This window comes from Anguilla anguilla, chromosome 7, assembly GCF_013347855.1.
Source record: "Anguilla anguilla isolate fAngAng1 chromosome 7, fAngAng1.pri, whole genome shotgun sequence".
Taxonomy (NCBI): domain Eukaryota; kingdom Metazoa; phylum Chordata; class Actinopteri; order Anguilliformes; family Anguillidae; genus Anguilla; species Anguilla anguilla.
Window position 1 is genome coordinate 25,910,319 of NC_049207.1, and position 18,885 is coordinate 25,929,203.

The following is an 18,885-nucleotide window of genomic DNA, read 5'->3' on the forward strand; positions in this document are numbered from 1 at the left end:
AGCGTGCATGCGTGTGTGCGTGTGCGAGTGTGCGTACAGTATGACATTAGTGTGCACATGTATATGTACAGTGTGACATTAGCATTCGTGTGTATATGGACAGTAATGCATTAGCGTGCGTGTGTATATGTGCAGTAATGCATTAGCGTGCGTGTGTATATGTGCAGTAATGCATTAGCGTGCGTGTGTATATGTGCAGTAATGCATTAGCGTGCGTGTGTATATGTGCAGTAATGCATTAGCGTGCGTGTGTATATGTGCAGTAATGCATTAGCGTGCGTGTGTATATGTGCAGTAATGCATTAGCGTGCGTGTGTATATGTGCAGTAATGCATTAGCGTGTGTGTGTATATGTGCAGTAATGCATTAGCGTGCGTGTGTATATGTGCAGTAATGCATTAGCGTGTGTGTGTATATGTACCGTAAGTCATTAGCGTGTGTGTGTATATGTACAGTAGTGCATTAGCATGTGTGTGTATATGTACGGTATGACATTAGCATGTGTGTGTATGTATACAGTATGACATTAGCGTGCGTGTGTATATGTACAGTAATGCATTAGCGTGTGTATGTAAACAGTATGACATTAGCATGCGTGTGTATATGTACAGTAATGCATTAGCATGCGTGTGTATATGTACAGTATGACATTAGCATGCGTGTGTATGTATACAGTAAGGCATTACTATACGTGTGCATGTAGCTGCTGCAGGCCTTTTAGAGATCTGTGGGAATGACAGCAGACTCTGTTCGCTTCCACAGGCGGTGAGGAGCCTGGTCACCAGTGTGCTGAAGGAGAAAGGCCAGAGTGAAAAGATTGTTCAGTCCTGCAATCAGGTGGGTGGTGCTACCTATCTCTGATTTAAGATCAGCAAGGGGGTGCTAAATATATCATTTAAGATGAGGTGTGTATAGCTAAGAAGTTAGTGTAGCTAACTTGGGGTGTGGCACTGGATGCTCTATGGAAGCAGTGTTAGTGACGCTCTGGTTAGGGTTGGATATCATTTAGATTTAATCGATACTCCCTACCATTCCGATTCTGCCTGTTAAATCTGGTTCTTATTGAATTCTGGTTTTGATTATTGTCATATTGTTTGAGTACAAAAAGAAACCAAAATGTGTTGTATGCAAAACCACCTTTACTTTCAGCTGATTTGGGCTGCCATAAAAAGTAAATTGTCATTTTGTTATAAAGTAAAATGCGTAACGTGTCACACAATGAAGGCCACGCTCACGATTGGAGAAAACAATCTTTTGCGCTTCGTTATTATTATTATTATTATTATTAGTCAATTAAATTGGGGTCTTGGCTTTGTTATTTGTATCTGTACAACAACATTTCTGCATTTTTCTAATCTTGATAATCCACTGACTGCCAACTATATGGAGCACAACCATAGACCGTAGAGCGCAAAGGATTGTTTTCCCTACTACTGGTGCGTTGATGCCTACGTATTACATAACCAGCGACATGGATGGAAGCGCAGCAGCTCCTGGCAATGAAAATTCTTTGCATTTCACTCATCGCGAATGGCATAGAGAATACATTTTCAGGATTCAAAATGCACATTTCTTAACAAAATTCACGGTTCTTGGGAATCTGGTACCCAATTTGGTACTCGACACCCAGCCCTAGCTCTGTTGTGTGTGTGTGTGTGTGTTTCAGAGCGTGGCGCTGGACGCCCTGTGGGAGCAGTGTTGCAGTGACAGCGCTCTGGTCAGGTCGGCCTGCTGCGACGCCCTGGTGCTGCTGGTGGAACAGGGCCATGCCGACCTGCACTACGCCATCAACGGCGTGCTCAACCTCGTACCTTCAGCCAGGTACTGAGCGTTTCCGTCCACTGTCCCTCCCCCCTCACTCCAATGGCCACTGTCTACTCCTCCCCTAGAAACACCCTTTACTCCAGCAGTATGGTCCCATTATCCAGTCACCCATATTTATGCATTTAGTGTCTCTCTCTTTACATCCCTGTAATATTGCAGCTTATTCCAAAGTTACCTCGCTGTCTCACAATAAGCAGTAACCGCCTGTACTTGATTGATAACACACCTTTACCTGATTGATAACACACCTTTACCTGACTGATAGCCCATCTTTACCTGACTGATAGCACACCTTTACCTGATTGATAGCACACCTTTACCTGATTGATAACACACCTTTATCTGACTGATAGCACACCTTTACCTGATTGATAACACACCTTTACCTGTCTGATAGCCCATCTTTACCTGATTGATGACTCACCTTTACCTGTCTGATAGCCCATCTTTACCTGATTGATAACACACCTTTACCTGACTGATAGCACACCTTTTCCTGATTGATAACACACCTTTACCTGACTGATAGCACACCTTTACCTGATTGATAACACACCTTTACCTGTCTGATAGCCCATCTTTACCTGATTGATGACTCACCTTTACCTATCTGATAGCCCATCTTTACCTGATTGATAAGTTAACACACCTTTATCTGTCTGATAGCACACTTTTACCTGATTGATGACACACCTTTGCCTGATTCACCAAGGTTACATGCACACAAAAATTTCAATATTAATCAGTTTGGGGCAGTAATTTGGTTGTTTCAAAAGTGTAAGCCCACTTTTATCCACCTTTACCCACATTTTTCTTATCTGGAAAGTTGTTTGATCAGCTTTTATGAAAGGCTCTTAAATAATAATAAAAGTACAGTATTATGATTATGATTGTTATTTATCTGTTGGTGAGGTGTGTTTTCCTCCCTGAATCTGTCTCACTGTGTATGTAACATGTCTGCTGTAGCTTTCCCTACCTGCTCAACTGATTGTGCTATTTTTAGAGTCAAACTAACCTTTTGTTCAACCAACCTTGAAAGAAGAAAAAACTTGCACAATGCATTTCTTCTTGAAAGGTACTGCTTTCACCAAGAAATGAATAAAGACGTGTAAACTGTATTAGTGGCTATTTGCCAACCGAACACTGGGAGCTAAGGGATTAGGCCTTATTGCAACTGCGATGCAAACCCACAGGATCAACGGCGAAGCATGTCGTTTGCAGGCTTTGAAATTTAGGCTTTTATCCAAAAAGTTATGATTACTTTGTTTCAAGTGTGCAGTTTATAATAAGCTAGTAATAATCCACTTTGACATTTGTATATCTATGTATGTGTATCGCCAGGGTGGCGATGGTTCTCACTTTTTTTTTAAATTGGTGGATGGGACTGTCAGATGTCACCACGGCAACCGTGGCTCTCTCTTTTTTTGATTGGACTGTGGGACTGTCGGTTATAGTAAGGGGGCGGGGACGTGCTGCTGACTCCCAGCTATAGATTCCTGCTGATGTAATGTTGTGCCAGCAGGAAAGGGCTCTGAAAGTCACCCAGCCCATTATCAGCTTCCTGTCAGAGGCACGATGTCCTTCCCAATAACCTGCTCCATATTTCCACCCAACCGCAGCCCTCCAGGAGGCGGAAAGTCCAGCGGCGGCCCCGGGGGCCGCGGGTTAATTACCAAGACGCGCCGACTTCATTAATTTTGGGGGCTGGGTGGAGGGGGGGGGGGCATTTGTGACTTGCGGGTGAGTTCGGTACACCTGCCTCTATTTCACTGGGTGATTTACAGCGGAGCGGTCGTAAAAAGCGGAGAAGGCGCATTTGGGAACATCTGCTCGGCGCGCGGCCTTTCCGACGGCGGCGATGAATTTCGTATCCGGCGCCCCTCGCCCTAACGAATGCTCCTCCGCGCGCTCAAGGTCAGGTGCCTCCGAAGTCAGAGGCGACCTGGAAGAAAGCGGCGATTCTGTGTTTTTTTCGGCGGGTTGGCGCGGGCCTCCCCGTAGGTTAGCGTTAGCGGCTAAAGCGCGGCGCGGGCCGTTTTTAAATCACGCCGGGACCGGGGAGAGAGAGCGCGTGCTTTCCGCGTTTTGGCTGGGGAGAGGAGAGGAAAAAGGTGAGCGATAAAACAAATCTGAAAAAGCGTGTGCGGACGTTTCAGCCAAAATGGCCGACGGTGGAGCCCTCTGCTCTAAATCACCGTCTGTAATGTTTGTTCCGAGAGCGCGGGGAGGCCTCCGACGCTGCGGCGGCCCCTTCCGCTCTCGTCAAACCGAAAAACCCGCAGATGCTCTCCTCAGTCCTCCAGAACGGCTGTAGCATTTGCGAGGAATCCGTGAAGCGTGAAGGTTGGGATTGAGGTGTGGGGCAGGCCAGGGGTCCAGTGATCGACATTCCACCTGAAGCTGGCTATCTCCTGTGGTTACCAGAGGCAGTTTAGTAAGCCTCCGGTGCAAAAAAAAAAAAAAAGGAAATTTGCCCACTGAAGTCCATTCAAAACTATGAAAACTATAAAATGTCTTCACACCGAACTAATTACTCTCCAGGGTTTTTTCTGTGCCCCGCAGAAGATGTAAGATTCTTTCATTTCCGTCCATCCCTAGGTGCCCAGTGCCAAAAGCCCATAGTCAAACATGGCAGCGAAATGTCTTCATGCACCAATGAACAGCTTTCATAGGAATCCGTGGAGGGCGCTAAGCAGAAGCTGTCTCTGGTTCTTATATAGTACCTTGGTGGGGTGGTCGGACAGAAACGCAGGAGACAGTCGGAGAAGCGGACGCTGGCTGGTTGACTGTGCGTGTGTGCATGCGTGTGTGCATGCGTGTGTGCGGGTATGTGCTGGTGTGTGCGTGTGTGTGTACGTGCGTGCTTGTGTGTGTGTACGTGCGCGAGCGTGTACGTCTGTGTACTGCAGGCTGCTCTCCACGCTCTCCACGCCTGCCTTATCAGTCTGCTGTCCCAGCAGCACGGGGGCCTCTGCTGATTTCCCCTTACTGAACGTAGCATCCGCGTGTTCAGCTGCGTCTGCGTATCCCGTGCCTGCGCGTGTGTGCGTGATGTCACTGTGAGTTCATGCTGCGGTCTGCGTCTCTTTGGCAGGAACGTGCAGGGGCTGATTAAAGTGATGGGGAAGCTGCTGATGATCCAGGTCAGCCGAGAACAGAGAGACCGAGGGGCTGCCTTTACCTGCCCTTATTCTATCAGGTGAGTACACACCTGTATACAATACACACCTGTTACCTGTCCTTATTCTATCAGGTGAGTACACACCTGTATACAGTACACACCTGTACACCTGTCCTTTACCTGCCCTTATTCTATCAGGTGAGTACACACCTGTATACAGTACACACCTGTACACCTGGCCTTTACCTGCCCTTATTCTATCAGGTGAGTACACACCTGTACACCTGGCATTACCTGTGCTTACTCTATCAGGTCAGTACACACCTGTACACCTGTTCTTATTCTGTCAGGTCAGTACACACCTGTACACCTGTTCTTATTCTGTCAGGTAAGTACACCCCTGTACACCTGTTCTTATTCTGTCAGGTAAGTACACACCTGTACACCTGTCCTTTACCTGTCCTTATTCTATCAGGTGAGTACACACCTGTACACCTGGCATTACCTGTCCTTATTCTATCAGGTGAGTACACACCTGTACACCTGGCATTACCTGTCCATATTCTATCAGGTCAGTACACACCTGTACACCTGGCATTACCTGTCCATATTCTATCAGGTGAGTACACACCTGTACACCTGGCATTACCTGTCCTTATTCTATCAGGTGAGTACACACCTGTACACCTGCCCTTATTCTATCAGGTCAGTACACACCTGCACACAGTGCACACCTGTACACCTGTCCTTATTCCATCAGGTGAGTACACACATGTACACCTGTCCTTTACTTGTTCTTGCTGTATCAGCTGAGTGGACTGCTGTACACCTGGCCTATACAGTACTTGCCCTTATTCTGTCAGGTGAGAACACAGCTGTACACCTGTCATTTACCTGCCCTTGCTGAAGCCGGTGAATACACACCAGTACTTTGCCTGTCTTTACTCAAGTGAGTACTATAGACACATTTTGTCAGTGCTCAGAATACAGCCCAATATGTGGTGTGTCTACATTTCTTTTGGTACTTTGGGGGGTGGAAATATGAGGACTCATCCAAAAAACAGAAAAGCTAAATAAAACAATCATTCCTTGGTTGTTAAAAGGAACGGAACAAGCACACACACACACACACACACACACACACACACACACATACACACATACATACACACACACACATACACACACACACACACACACACACACACACACACACACACAAATGTAAAGGCAAACTGTAGTAAGTCAGTTTAGTGTTAAACCGTTCCTCGTGTCTGTCTGTCACAGACTCTGTTGTTCAGCTCCAGTGCAGCTCTGAGGCTCCGGGTCATTTCGTACGGTCCCTCCGGAGGGGGGAAGGAGCGGGGCTAAGTGAGTTATCCTCTGGAAATGACCCCTCCACGCGACTGCTCCCCTGTGCCTGGCGAGAGGGGAGGGGAGGGGAGAGGGGAGAGGGGAGAGGAGGGGGCGGGCCGGCCGTCTCGTTAATGGTGATAAACGACTTATTTGGCTAATTCTCAGATATCCGTCAGCGCTGATGGGCGATAAAGACCCTGGCTTTGATTTCATTTCGCGGCGAGGGGAGGATGCGTTTGAGGGATGGCTTGATTCCGGGTGACTGGAAGCTGCCCCCCCCCCCCTTTCCCGCTGAATGACTGCAGCACGCGCTGGGGCATCGGGGGGTCAGGGGGGGGGGGGGGGCGTGTTTGGGCGAAGGGCCTGTTCCCTTCCGCCGTCCTCGGACCTTAATCGCTCCCCTGACGGCCCGGACAAACAAGCGAGCGTTTGTCAGAGCTGAGAAGAGGCCGGAGCCGGGCGCTTGAATGTAATCAGACAGACCTCAGGTTTAGAGACCCCCCCCCCCCCCCCCCCCCCCAGGGGTGAAGGTGAACAAGAGGTTAAATTGGCTCCCCCCCCCCCCCCCCCCCCCCCCCCCCCCCCCCCCAGCCTTGTCTTGCCAATTTGGGGTGGAACTTGCCTCTTGGATACCGTTTTGTAAGGAGGGGGGTGGGGGTGTATGCCCAGTATAAGAATAGAATGAGAATAAGGTTCGGAGCCACGCCCAGCTGCTAGAGTGCTAGAGACAAGACCTGTCCTTGTCACGGGGGTAGAAGGGGTGGGTGGGCGGTGGGCGGGGGGCCATAAACGTATTAATTTCTCACCCCTCCCTCCCTCCCGCCCCCTCTCCAGGACTGTGTCGTCGCCCTTCTGCTGCAGTCTCCTAAAACGGTCGCAACGCAGACCGTTTTAAAAAAAACCAACGACCCGTCTCCCGCGGTTACGGGCAATGGGCCGGCAGGGTGGGGTGGGTGCGGGGCAGGGTGGGGTGGGTGCGGCGTGCGGTCGGTGCCAGGGCCTCTGTGGACGCCAGGCCTGGGCGGGCCCGTTCCTGGGCGTAACGGACGGGGTGTCCCGGCAACGCCCGTTACCGCGGCATCCGCCAGCCCCTGCGCGATCTTCTCCGGCGGTTAGCCGTTTTAGCGGCCCGCGCGAGCGGCTGTTCACCGCGAGCGGCTGTTCACCGCGAGCAGCCCGCACCGCGAGCAGCCCCTGATCTCAGGCTCCACTCCGATGTCGAAACGCTCAACAGCTCAACGCCCAAGTCCTTATCCATTCAGCAAATGTGCTGATATAAAGCGTATACTCATCTGTGAAATGAAGCCGAATGAGTGGAACGAAGACAGAACTTCAGAGAGAACGGGTCTGAAGTGGGTGAAGAGGAGAAAACTGATTTTTACATCATTGGAACTTCGCTCTTATCCAGAGCAGCTCTGTCCGTGGAAACCGTCAGCAGTACCATCAGTAAGGCAATGCGGTAGTGCCACAGAATGGGTGACCTTATTGCTGTTGCCACGTGTCACCTTTGGGCCACTGCATTTTTTTTGGGGGGTTGGAGGGGGGCGTTGGGGGGGGGATTGGGGTGGGCGGGGTCTGATGGGTCTGAAATCAGGGGGAGGCGGATGCGGTTGGGTTCCTCTGACTGGCGGTGCTCGAATGAGGTCCTCCATTCCGTGTCTGTCCTCTCCACTGGGGCTCTGAGGGTAGCGCGCATTCACTTTGATTTGATTAATGTGAAACCTGCCCGGTGTCACGCCAGGGACATTCATCAAATATGAATGAATACGTAACGTGCATTATGATTCGGGTGCCTTTCAGCCTGACTCGCTTTTTTCCTTTTTCTTTCTTCTTTTTTCGCTCCCATTTACACATCTGGAATATTGAAAAAAAGTATTATTTTTTTTCTACGAATCCTGATTTAAAAAGGTTCGGTATCGTTGCATTTACGTTTTGTATGTAGCGGACGCTCTCGTCTGGAGAGAGAGTGCGTGTGCACTTGGAAGAAAAACAGTACAGATGCAGGGAAACCGCAAACGTAATTAAAACGGTGGCACCGCGAGAGGCATTGCTGTAATAAACATGTTCGCGCTGAGAGATGGTAATGGTGGCGCAGTCCCACAGTAGAAGCGGGTCCGCGGCGAAAGGGCTATAACATTGACCATAAAGGGCGCCGGTTTTAAAGATCCAGCTGAAAATCATAAGCGCCCAACGCAGCAGACCCGTAAAGCACGCTCTGACAGTTATTCTTTCGGTTATTCAGGGTTATTACGGTTTTTAAATGTTTCATGTTGCTGATCTCAGAGAGGCCTGTAGCCTGTACACACTCAACACTTTTTTTTTTTCCTTCATGGACGTAGTTTGGCGACTTCTTTTCTGTTGGTCACTGAACTCCCCAAACTTTCTTGTGAAGAAAGAAAAATACAAGTCAAGCGAACACAGTCAGAGAGTTGTGTACGTGTGTGTGTGTGTCTGTGCACACTGAGACCCCCCCCCCCCCCCCTCCACCGGAGATGGGCCTGTCCACTTCCTGAACTTGTAGTTGAGCTGTGGTAGAGGTCAGTGTCTGTCTGCCCCCCCCCCCCCCCTTCCCCTCCCCCAGGCTTTGTTGTGATCTGAGAGACAGGTAATGACCTTTCAGAGGCTGAGGGGGTCTGATGGATGAGGGGGCATTCACATGGTGCAGGGGGTGGGGTGCCGGATAAAGGGGAGAGAGAGAAAGACATTGTGAGAGAAAATGGGGCTCGTTTATTGTGTGTGCGTGAGAGAGACAGAGATTGCTGCCTAGATACAGTCGGGGGTGGGGGGGGGGGGGGGAATCAAAGACGGTAAAGTAAATGAAATGATGCGCACTAATAAAGTGACGTAAGGGGCAGACGTGTGAGATTGAGACTCGGATAAAGGGGAGGCTTATTAGGAGCACGCCGCTGCCTCTGTGTCTGTCGGCCATGTGGGCACCGGGCCAGGTCTCCCTCGCCTGGCAAGGCCGGCTGGCGCCAGGGCAGACGCCTCTCCAGGTCGCCAGGAGCGGCGCGGTGAGGGGCGGGGGGGAGGGGGGCAGGGGGCCTATGGGAAGGGGGCTCGGGACTTTTTCTCACACGGTGTCCCCTTACAGGGGCTGGCAGGCGGCGGTCATTTGCAAGGGTTCGACAGTTGACTTTGTGTTTGCCCATGGGGCTGGGAACCTGGGTGCAGTCAGAGGTTACCGTCAGGCCTTATTCCGATGGCACTTCTGCTCTGGAGTTTCAGAACGGTGAAAGGGGAGGATGCCTCTATGACATCATAGTAGAGGGGAACCCCCCCCCCCCACCTCGCCTTAATTTGTTGATTCCAGAGTTCTAGAACAAAGGCGGTGTCACAATAGACAAGGACAGGGCTGGGAACGCGGGAGTTCCGCGGGTTTCCCTGAGCGGAGTGGACTGCGTTCGCTAACGTCGCGTGTCTCTGCGCGTCGTCCCTCTGCCGAAATGACGAGGTCGCACGTGAGCCGCCCGTCTGACTCTGGGAGAGACGCGACGCTGACCCCTCGGGGACCGTCGGAGGGCCGACCCCGCTCCCGAGTCTCAGACGAGTCACCTGACACCTGCTGGATGTGCGCACCGCGGGCACCTGTTCTGCCTGACCGGCTGTCGCCCTCGGGCTGGTTGAAGGGACCCGGCCCCGCTCAGAGCTTAATCAATTTCACCTTCGACCGGCAGCCTCTCAGGTTCACGGCTTGATGCCGTAATTGGCAAACTGTGCAACGTGAATGCTCTACGGTGTATGTTCAGTTTTAAGTTCTCTACGTGTCCTCCATAAACTTCTATCCTTTAACGAGGCTGCTTATGTTATCTGTACTTGTGTTCAGGTTTGGTTGTGCCTAGTTCTGAATGTGTGTGTGTGTGTGTGTGTGTGTGTGCCTGTGTGTGTGCGTGTGTGTGTGCGTGTGTGCGCCTGCCTGTGTTCTTTCTGCAGGAACCCCCCTCACCCGTACATCACAGTGCTGGAGAACCGTCCGGACTGCTGGCCAGCTCTGCTGGGGGAGATTGATGACATCATCAAACAGGCAGTGGATAAGTAAGAGCCCCTCCCCATTTTTTCAGGGAACTGTCAGAGGCCACGCCCACCCTGGCACCTCTGAGCTCCTCCCCTCCTTCTGCTCGATACACCAGGAGAGTTAGAGGCCGGCTGTCGGCCTTTGCAGCTTAGCAGATTTTATTGTGTTTACCACGGTGTTTCTGCCGTCTTATTTTCCCAAAGCTCAACATTTATCGATTGCCGTATTAAATATGCATGCGCCTGTAAGACGAATCTGGCTGCTATCCCCCTTCACAGCAGCGGCCCCTGTCTCTTCCTCTCCTGGCAGAACATAAATGTTTAAAAGGGGACATGACGTATCTGAAATGCAGCACTAACGCGCAAGTCTTCTTTTTGTTGTTGTTGTTTTTTTTTTGGTGTAGAGAGGAGCCGGTTTTTTTGGATATGCTGGCCCCCTTCCTTCGCTACCTGTACTGCGAGCCCCAGCACCTGCCCGAACACGCCTTCCTCCGGCACGGCCTGCTCCGGGCACTGCTGCCCGCCTCGCCCGGGGACTGGGGCGGGGCTGGGGGCGGGGTCGGTGACGGGGCCCCGCCCTCCCCGGTGTTCCACAGGCTCCTGCTCTGCCTGTTTGAAATGGTCCCACTCATGCAGGTCCGCCCTCCTTGCTGCTCTCTCCATCTTTCCATCTCTCCCTTCATTTTTCTTTCTCTGTCTCTATCTCTCTCCCTTACCATCCTTTTTTCTTTCTCTCTCTCTATCTCTCTATGTCTCTCTTACTGTCCGTTTCACCTCATCTTCCTCTGTTGGAATTGCTCTCTTGCTCTCTGATTTGTTTCCCTTATTTGCTGCCTCTCACTTCTCTCTCTGGCTGTTTCAGACTGTCTCCCATTCTCTTTACTGCACTTTCTTCCTGTCTTTCTGCATCTCTCACACTGTTCTTTCCTGTCTCTCTCACTCTTTTACTCTCTCTCACACACTCATGTATGCACATGCGCTCACACGTACGTACGCACACACACACACACACACACACACTCTCTCTCTCTCTCACTTACACACACACACACACACACGTATGTAAAAATGCACTCACTCACTCACACACACAATGTCACGGTATTTCACATGTAAAACCCTCTTGCTGAATGCCCCCCCCGGCCCCCGCAGGTGGACAGCCTGACGTCGGTGTTGGAGCTGGGGCAGTTTTTGGGGGCGCTGTGCCCCCCTCTCCTGTCGGGCGGGGGGCGGTACGGGGCGGAGCGGGCGCAGCTGAGCCTCCACCTGCTGTGTGCCGGTCACCTGAGCATGGGCATCTGCGGGGAGTGCGCCCCCTTCCTCCGGCTCCTCCAGCAGCTCCTGCCCACCTGCGCCCAGGTGAGCGAGTCGCCACGGCAACCCCAGAGTGGCGGGAGACCAGCCTCTCTGTGCAGCCGCAGTCGGTCCTGCTGGCCAATCCCGAAACGGCGGGCGGAGTAACACACTGACCCCCTCGTTCCTTACGGAAGAGGGGGGAGTTTGATTGCACATCCGACCGCCGGAACACAAGTTTTTTTTTTTTTTTACTCGTAGTTTGAGAGGCAGGAGGTGTCGTTCTCCTAAATGCTCTTACGAGGCTGGGCCTCGCTTGATTGGCTCTGAGCCGCCCGTTACGGGACGTGCTGACATTAGGGCGTCGCCTGTGCTGCCCGTCATACCCAAGCGTGCGCAAATGTCTCCTGTGTTTTCTCAGGACAAATATCATGCTCCTTTTACGTGCAAAAAAAAAAAAAAATCATATTCTCAGTATAAGCCATGTGTCCTTTCAATTCAAGAGAAGTCCTTCCTTAATTGTACTTAACTGAAATAGAATATTTATTCTCATTCTAGTCCAGTCGGATTGTAGTCGTCAGTTTCAGCTACAAACGGGCAGCCCAGTCCATCTGAACATGGGACATGATTGGCTCTGTTATGAGATGCAGTCGTTCCAACGGAACTGAGGTCACAGCGCAGGGCTCACAGTGCTGCCTTTTAACCTTAAATCAGCATCCACTTCGCACCCGAGGAAGCAGGTTTTGTGAGCTGTGTAATGAACTGCTTCAATTGATTAATTAAAGTGCTGAGTGACAATAAAAACCAGCAGACCCTGTGGCTGTCCAGGACCAGAGCGGCAGACCCCTGTCCTAGGATGTGTGTGTGTGTGTGTGTGTGTGTCTCTGTCTGTGTGTGTCTGGGCATGCATGCACACGTGCCTCTGTTTGTGTGTCTGTGTGTCTGTGTGTGTGTGCGCGTTCGTCTGTGTGTGTGTGTCTGTGTGCACGTGTGTGCGTGTGTCTATGTGTGTCTGTGTGTCTATGTGTGTCTGTCTGTGTGTCTGTGTGCACGTGTGTCTATGTGTGTCTGTCTGTGTCTGTGTGCGCGTGTGTCTGCGTGTGTCTGTCTGTGTGTCTATGTGTGTCTGTCTGTGTGTCTGTGTGCACGTGTGTCTATGTGTGTCTGTCTGTGTGTCTGTGTGCGCGTGTGTCTGCGTGTCTGTGTGCAGTTTTCCCTCATGACCTCAGGTCCTCTGTTACCTGCTCTCTCCTCAGGTTTCTCGGGTGTGTAAAGTCGCAGCGCGTGCCTGATGCCTGTATGGTGTGAGCTTGATCTCATGGGAGTGGCGTGTTATTGTGCTCTATGAGAGCCCTGTCAGACCCTGTGGCCTCTGTCAGTTCACATTCGCTCATCCTCCCGAGCAGGGATCTCTAACTGCACTCCCAGAGGGATCTCTAACTGCACTCCCAGAGGGATCTCTAACTGCACTCCCAGAGGGATCTCTAACTGCACTCCCAGAGGGATCTCTAACTGCACTCCCAGAGGGATCTCTAACTGCACTCCCAGAGGGATCTCTAACTGCACTCCCAGAGGGATCTCTAACTGCACTCCCAGAGGGATCTCTAACTGCACTCCCAGAGGGATCTCTAACTGCACTCCCAGAGGGATCTCTAACTGCACTCCCAGAGGGATCTCAAACTGCACTCCCAGAGGGATCTCTAACTGCACTCCCAGAGGGATCTCTAACTGCACTCCCAGAGGGATCTCTAACTGCACTCCCAGAGGGATCTCTAACTGCACTCCCAGAGGGATCTCAAACTGCACTCCCAGAGGGATCTCTAACTGCACTCCCAGAGGGATCTCTAACTGCACTCCCAGAGGGATCTCTAACTGCACTCCCAGAGGGATCTCTAACTGCTCTCCCAGAGGGATCTCTAACTGCACTCCCAGAGGGATCTCAAACTGCACTCCCAGAGGGATCTCTAACTGCACTCCCAGAGGGATCTCTAACTGCACTCCCAGAGGGATCTCTAACTGCACTCCCAGAGGGATCTCTAACTGCACTCCCAGAGGGATCTCTAACTGCACTCCCAGAGGGATCTCTAACTGCACTCCCAGAGGACCTCAGCGTCCGCTGGCCTTCACTGTGCTTCAGTGCTTAAGCCATTAACCCTTTGGGAATGCAATGCACTGCAATATATTGAATTTTAAATATGATCAAAATGTTATTGAAGTTCATAAGATGTGGGCAAAAATGCAAATTAGTGCCACTTTAAGATTCTGGTATATATTCTTTTGGAATCTGTTTTGTAAAGTATACTTCCGTATGTTCCATTTTTGTGAGGGAATTTAAGTCTCTGATTGGCTAAGGAATCCAGACACCTTGTTGTTGAGGTGTAAACTGCTGGCTTTTATTGAAATGAAAAGCACTTTTATAACCTGATGAGGAGATTTGGAGCTCTTCTGTGCCCTGTCGTGATGCAATATTATTTAATTAGTGGACATTTTGTAAACACCGTTTAATGTAGCTTTTCAGTGAGTGTTAGTCCTGAAAGCGTAAGTGATTTGAAAACAAGAAAACTGGTGAAGAATGGACCTGCTCATTAACCCCTTTGTGTATGTGCATGTCTGTGTGTGCGTGCGTGCGTGTGCGCATGTTCCTTTTCTCTCTGCAGGACTTCCCGTCAGAGCAAGTGCTCTTGGGAGTGAGCCTGCTTCTGCTGAAGGCCCCGGCATCCCAGCAGACCGCGCTATTGGACCTTGGTACGGCCACGCCCACTGCCACGCCCCATTCGTTCTGCCTTGGGGGCACTTGGGTCTCCACAGAGCAGTGGTAACAAGCCCTGTCCCTGGAGACCTACCCTCCTGTAGGTTTTCACTCCAACCCTAAAAAAGCTCACCTCATTCAACAGCTGGAGATCTAATTGAGCTGCTAATTAGTAGAGCCGGATGTGCCAAACTAGGGTTGAAATGAACACCTGCAGGACGGTAGATCTCCAGGAGCAGGGTTGGTTACGGCTGCCGTGACCGCCTCCTCCCCTGTGGGTGTTGTGTTCTGTTCATTTACTCCAGGGCTTTTTGTCCTGCGGCCAAATATGGCTGCAAGCCCCTTCCATCGTTGGGAAGCGAAACATTATGCATGTTTATGTGTTTAATATTTACTGAGGTGCATCAGAAAGTGTGACAGTATCTTGGCCTGCATCACTGCAGGGTCCACACACCTCCCACCAGTAGCAGCATAAGTAGCAATATCTGCATTTTTTTCAGCCATCTATGCCATTTACTCCTATGTACAATCACTCTTTCCAGTTCATAAATATCATGTGGAATCTGTCTGGCACTGATTTTAGAATGAAAAAGAAGTGGTTTGTTTTTTTGGAAGAGGTAGCTGAATATTCCTCATTCCCTGACCCTGTCCCCCCCCTCCCAGCTGCCAAAGTGGTCTCTCCCGAATCCCCCCCGCCTCTGGCTCCTGTCCTGGTGCTGCCGCTGCTGCAGGTGCTGTCCCGCTCGGCGCTAATGGAAGCGCTAACGGACCCCCAGACCCGGGCCCGGAACCAGAACCTGGCCCGGTCTCTCCTGCAGGCGGTGCAGCAACCCGCGGGCGACGCCCGCGAGGTACGGAGACGTGCCGCGCCCTGCCACGCTGACTGTTACCGTGGTGGCGCGCGATGATGTCACAGGACCCTAGTATAACGCTGCAGCTACGTACGGGTGTGGCGTCTTGTTCGAGCGCTTAATCTCGTTACGTTCACACAGTTTGTTTATGAATGGGAGTCTATGAGTCGTATTCTAGAAACTGAACTCGCTACCTGAAAAACTGAGGCAGCGAATTTGAGTGCAGTGAGGTTAGCGTGTGTGTACCAGAACCAACCTGGAACCGCTGGTTAAGTGAGGTTGGCACGATGTACACGTGGGCATGGTGTGCCATATGCCATCTGACTAGTGTGTGTGCCACATGAGAATGTCACATGACTGTGTCTATCGTATTTAACAGAGGTAATGTTAAATCCATTTATTTAATTCCCTTGCTCATAACTTTTAATGCAAAATGAAACTAAGGAAGGAAAAGGCATAAAATTATAAGGAATGGCATTTGACCCAGATAACTTGACTCAGTAAACATTACATTACAGGCATTTAGCAGACGGCCATCATGGGATTTACATTTCATCCATTTATACAGCTGAATGCATTCTGAAGCAATGCAGGTTAGGTACCTTGCTCAAGGGTACAACGGCAATGTCGAACATATGACCTTCAGCTTATAACACCAGTTCCTAACCCATTATACCAAACTGCCACCCACAGTAAATATCCAGCTGTATAACTGGGTAGTACTCAGGCAAGGCAAAATCCACAGCAAGATCATAATGTAATTCTACTGCTTCTAATAATAATAATAATAGCTGTTCTGTTGATCATGATGCTTTTTATTGATGTGATTATTTGTGATACAACAGTTTTTAAATGGAATCGAATGTAAAGTATGTATATGAAAATGTATAAGTATAAGTATGTAATAACAATGTAAGTGTCCCTTTTCTGTCCCTGCCCTTCTCTGTCCCCACCCCTCTCTGTCTCTGCCCCTCTGTATCCCCGCCCCTCAATGTCCCCGCCCTTTTGGGCCCTGCCCTTCTGTGCCCCCACCACTTTTCCGTCCCTGCCCCTCTCTGTCCCCACCGCTTTTTTTTGTCCCTGCCTTTCTGTCTCCTCCCCTCTCTGTCTCTGCCCCTCTCTGGCCCCGCCCCCCAGGATGGTGTGCAGCTGGCCCTGCCCCTAAGCCCTTGGTACAGCGAACTGCTGGTGGCCACCCACACCCTGCGGAGGGTGAGCCGAGACCCCGCCTCCGCCCGCGATTGGCTCATCTCTGTTCAATCCGCCCTGCCCCTCAGCGACCGTGTCCCAGATCACCTGACGCTCATCCTGGGTCACCTCATCCTCACTGGCCAGGGAGAGGTCTGTAGGCTGGCCCTCAGCACCACCGCCCTGCTGGCCGAGGCAGACCCTGCACAGGTAGGGCATTGTGGGTAACAGGCACACCTGGGTCAAATGCTTTGTCTCAGTTGCTTTAACCCTTAAACACTGGGTTTTCAATGGGGGACCTGTGAATATATTTGGGAAAATATTTTCAAATATAAAACCATTTTTTTAATTTTTAAAAATTTTATTTATAAATGTGTCCCTTTTTAAGTTATGATGGTGGTCCCCCGGATGCCTTTGAGCCTGGGTGGGGGTCCCTGGATCAGTAAAGGTTGAAAACCCCTGCTTCTGCCACCTATAGAATTTCTGCAGATCATTGCCAGTTTAAAAGAAACCATTCTGTTCCATTTTCACCCGCCTTGAGCACATAGTTGTATGATCGTATGACTGTGCGTTTTGGATTCCTAACATGATCCTTGAGAATTCTAAAGGATCTGCAAGAGTGTTTTTTGAGTTTTCCTGTCATAGGTTAACTGCCAGTGGACTTTTAGTGCTTTAGTGATGTTGCAAATGTCCTTGTTGGTCTGTGAATGCTGTTAGTCAGGTCTGGCAATGCTGTTAGTCAGGTATGGCAATATTTCTCCTGTTTCTTAAGATGTGAGAGGGCACAAGTCACTCAGGATAAACAAGAATTTTCTGCCAATTTTTGAACCAGGTGTGGTATTGACCAGCACCCCAGTGGGATGCTAGTGCCGACCTGTAAGATACTTCCGTCTCCTTGCAATTAAAGTGGAAACGTTCCAATTTGATGCCTTCTCGTGAATATTAACGAAGGCGCTTGACCATGGTCAATACTTTGGTACAAACGGGAACTTCCTGTGGTTACAATGGAGAGAGGAGTGCGGGAGGTCCCGGAAGGGGTGAGGTCATACGTGCCGCAAATGAGAGTTGGTTCTCAGTTGACCATACCTGGTAAAATAAGAGCAAATGAGAGGAGCATTCGGCAGGCTAATGAGAGCACCTGTAAGTGCAGATCTGGGCTTATTAATAATCTTGGAGGCAGTCTTGCAGACCAGGTACAAGAGCACGGATACTAAAATCTGGCACCTGAATCCAAATCCAGCCCTGGTTTTCTTTTCTCCCAGGTAGTTAACTGAACAGTCAGCACTACTGATTGGCCAGACTATCTTCACACCTGACTCCCAGGTAAAGGGAGGGTGGAAAGCCAGCCGTTCTCAGCCCTCAAGGGCCACGATTGGGTAGCAGGGTGCCGGGCGGGGATCTGCGCTCTGATCGGAGAGGCAGGGAAACAAAGCTCAGAGAATTACGGAATTTCAGCTGCTTTTATCCGGGAGCGGCGCTTGTCGGAAGTCCGCGCGTTCGGGCATTCCGGGATCGCTAATTTCTCAGGCGCGAGGCAGGGGGGCGTTCTTTCCGAGAAGCCGGACGCGCCGGGAGGCTTTATGGGTAGTGTTTTTTTTTTTTTTTTCATTTTTATTGTAGCATAAATAAAAAAGGAGATGAGGCCATCAGCAGGGCTTATGAAGTTGTCTCCGGGTGCAGAGGAATGGCCGCCTGCCTTCCGCACGCCCATCGCCCGGGCTTTTTACGAGCACATTCATTTCGGTTATGGCCTCTTCTTAAAATTTATTTATTTTTTAACCTCTCTTGCTCTCTTTCTGCGAGTGCGTGTCTGCGTGTGTGTGTATATGTATATATCACTCCCCCTCTCTCTAACTCCCTCCCTCACTGCTCTCTCTCTCTCATACTTTGTCTCCTCCCTTTGTCCCCCTCCCCTTTACTGTCCCTTTCTATCTTTCTCTCTCGCTCTCTCCCTCCCCATTTTTCTTTTGCGTTCTCTTCTCCTTTAATCTCTCATTTGCTCCCTCCCACTGTCTCGTATTCGCTCCCTCTCTCCCTTCCTCTATCACTCTCTCTTTCTCCTGTCTTTTGTCTGTCTCACACTCCTGTTTCTTTCTTGTTCACCCTGTAGCTCTCTCTCTCTTTCTCTCTTTCTTTCACTGTGTGTATGTGCTATGTTTTAGTAGATGAAATAACAGAAAGGCAATATGATGGGAGTGAAAATGGTAAAATAAAAAATGAGGAGTTTTAGCATTTCAGCAGTGGAAATAAACGTGAAAAGCTTTCTCTGTTTTTTGTGTATGTGTGTTTTTTAAGGGATAATTGCGCTTTATAGGTGACACGGTAGAATTGTTACAGCTACAGCTACCTATTTATTTATTTTGGGGTGGGGGGGGAGTGTTTTTTTTTTGGAAGAGAGTGATGGCGAAGGACTAGTGGCTCCCGCTCTCTCTTTCTCCCACTCCCTCCATCCCTCCCTCCCACCGCCTCTCTCTCTCCTATGGACGATT

The 18,885-nt window shown here is 50.3% G+C and overlaps 1 protein-coding gene across 3 annotated transcripts in view; it reads left to right on the top strand.

The window, feature by feature from the left end:
• Nucleotides 1–18,885, top strand: part of focad (focadhesin) — a 75,557-nt gene that overhangs the window by 9,909 nt on the left and 46,763 nt on the right. For all 3 annotated transcript variants that reach the window (XM_035424772.1, XM_035424771.1, XM_035424773.1), the window contains exons 3-11: nt 763–837; nt 1,667–1,821; nt 4,919–5,023; nt 10,235–10,336; nt 10,720–10,951; nt 11,468–11,674; nt 14,266–14,353; nt 15,021–15,208; nt 16,346–16,606. In XM_035424772.1, coding sequence (XP_035280663.1) covers nt 763–837; nt 1,667–1,821; nt 4,919–5,023; nt 10,235–10,336; nt 10,720–10,951; nt 11,468–11,674; nt 14,266–14,353; nt 15,021–15,208; nt 16,346–16,606 — 1,413 coding nt within the window. The remainder of the gene's footprint in view (nt 1–762; nt 838–1,666; nt 1,822–4,918; nt 5,024–10,234; nt 10,337–10,719; nt 10,952–11,467; nt 11,675–14,265; nt 14,354–15,020; nt 15,209–16,345; nt 16,607–18,885) is intronic.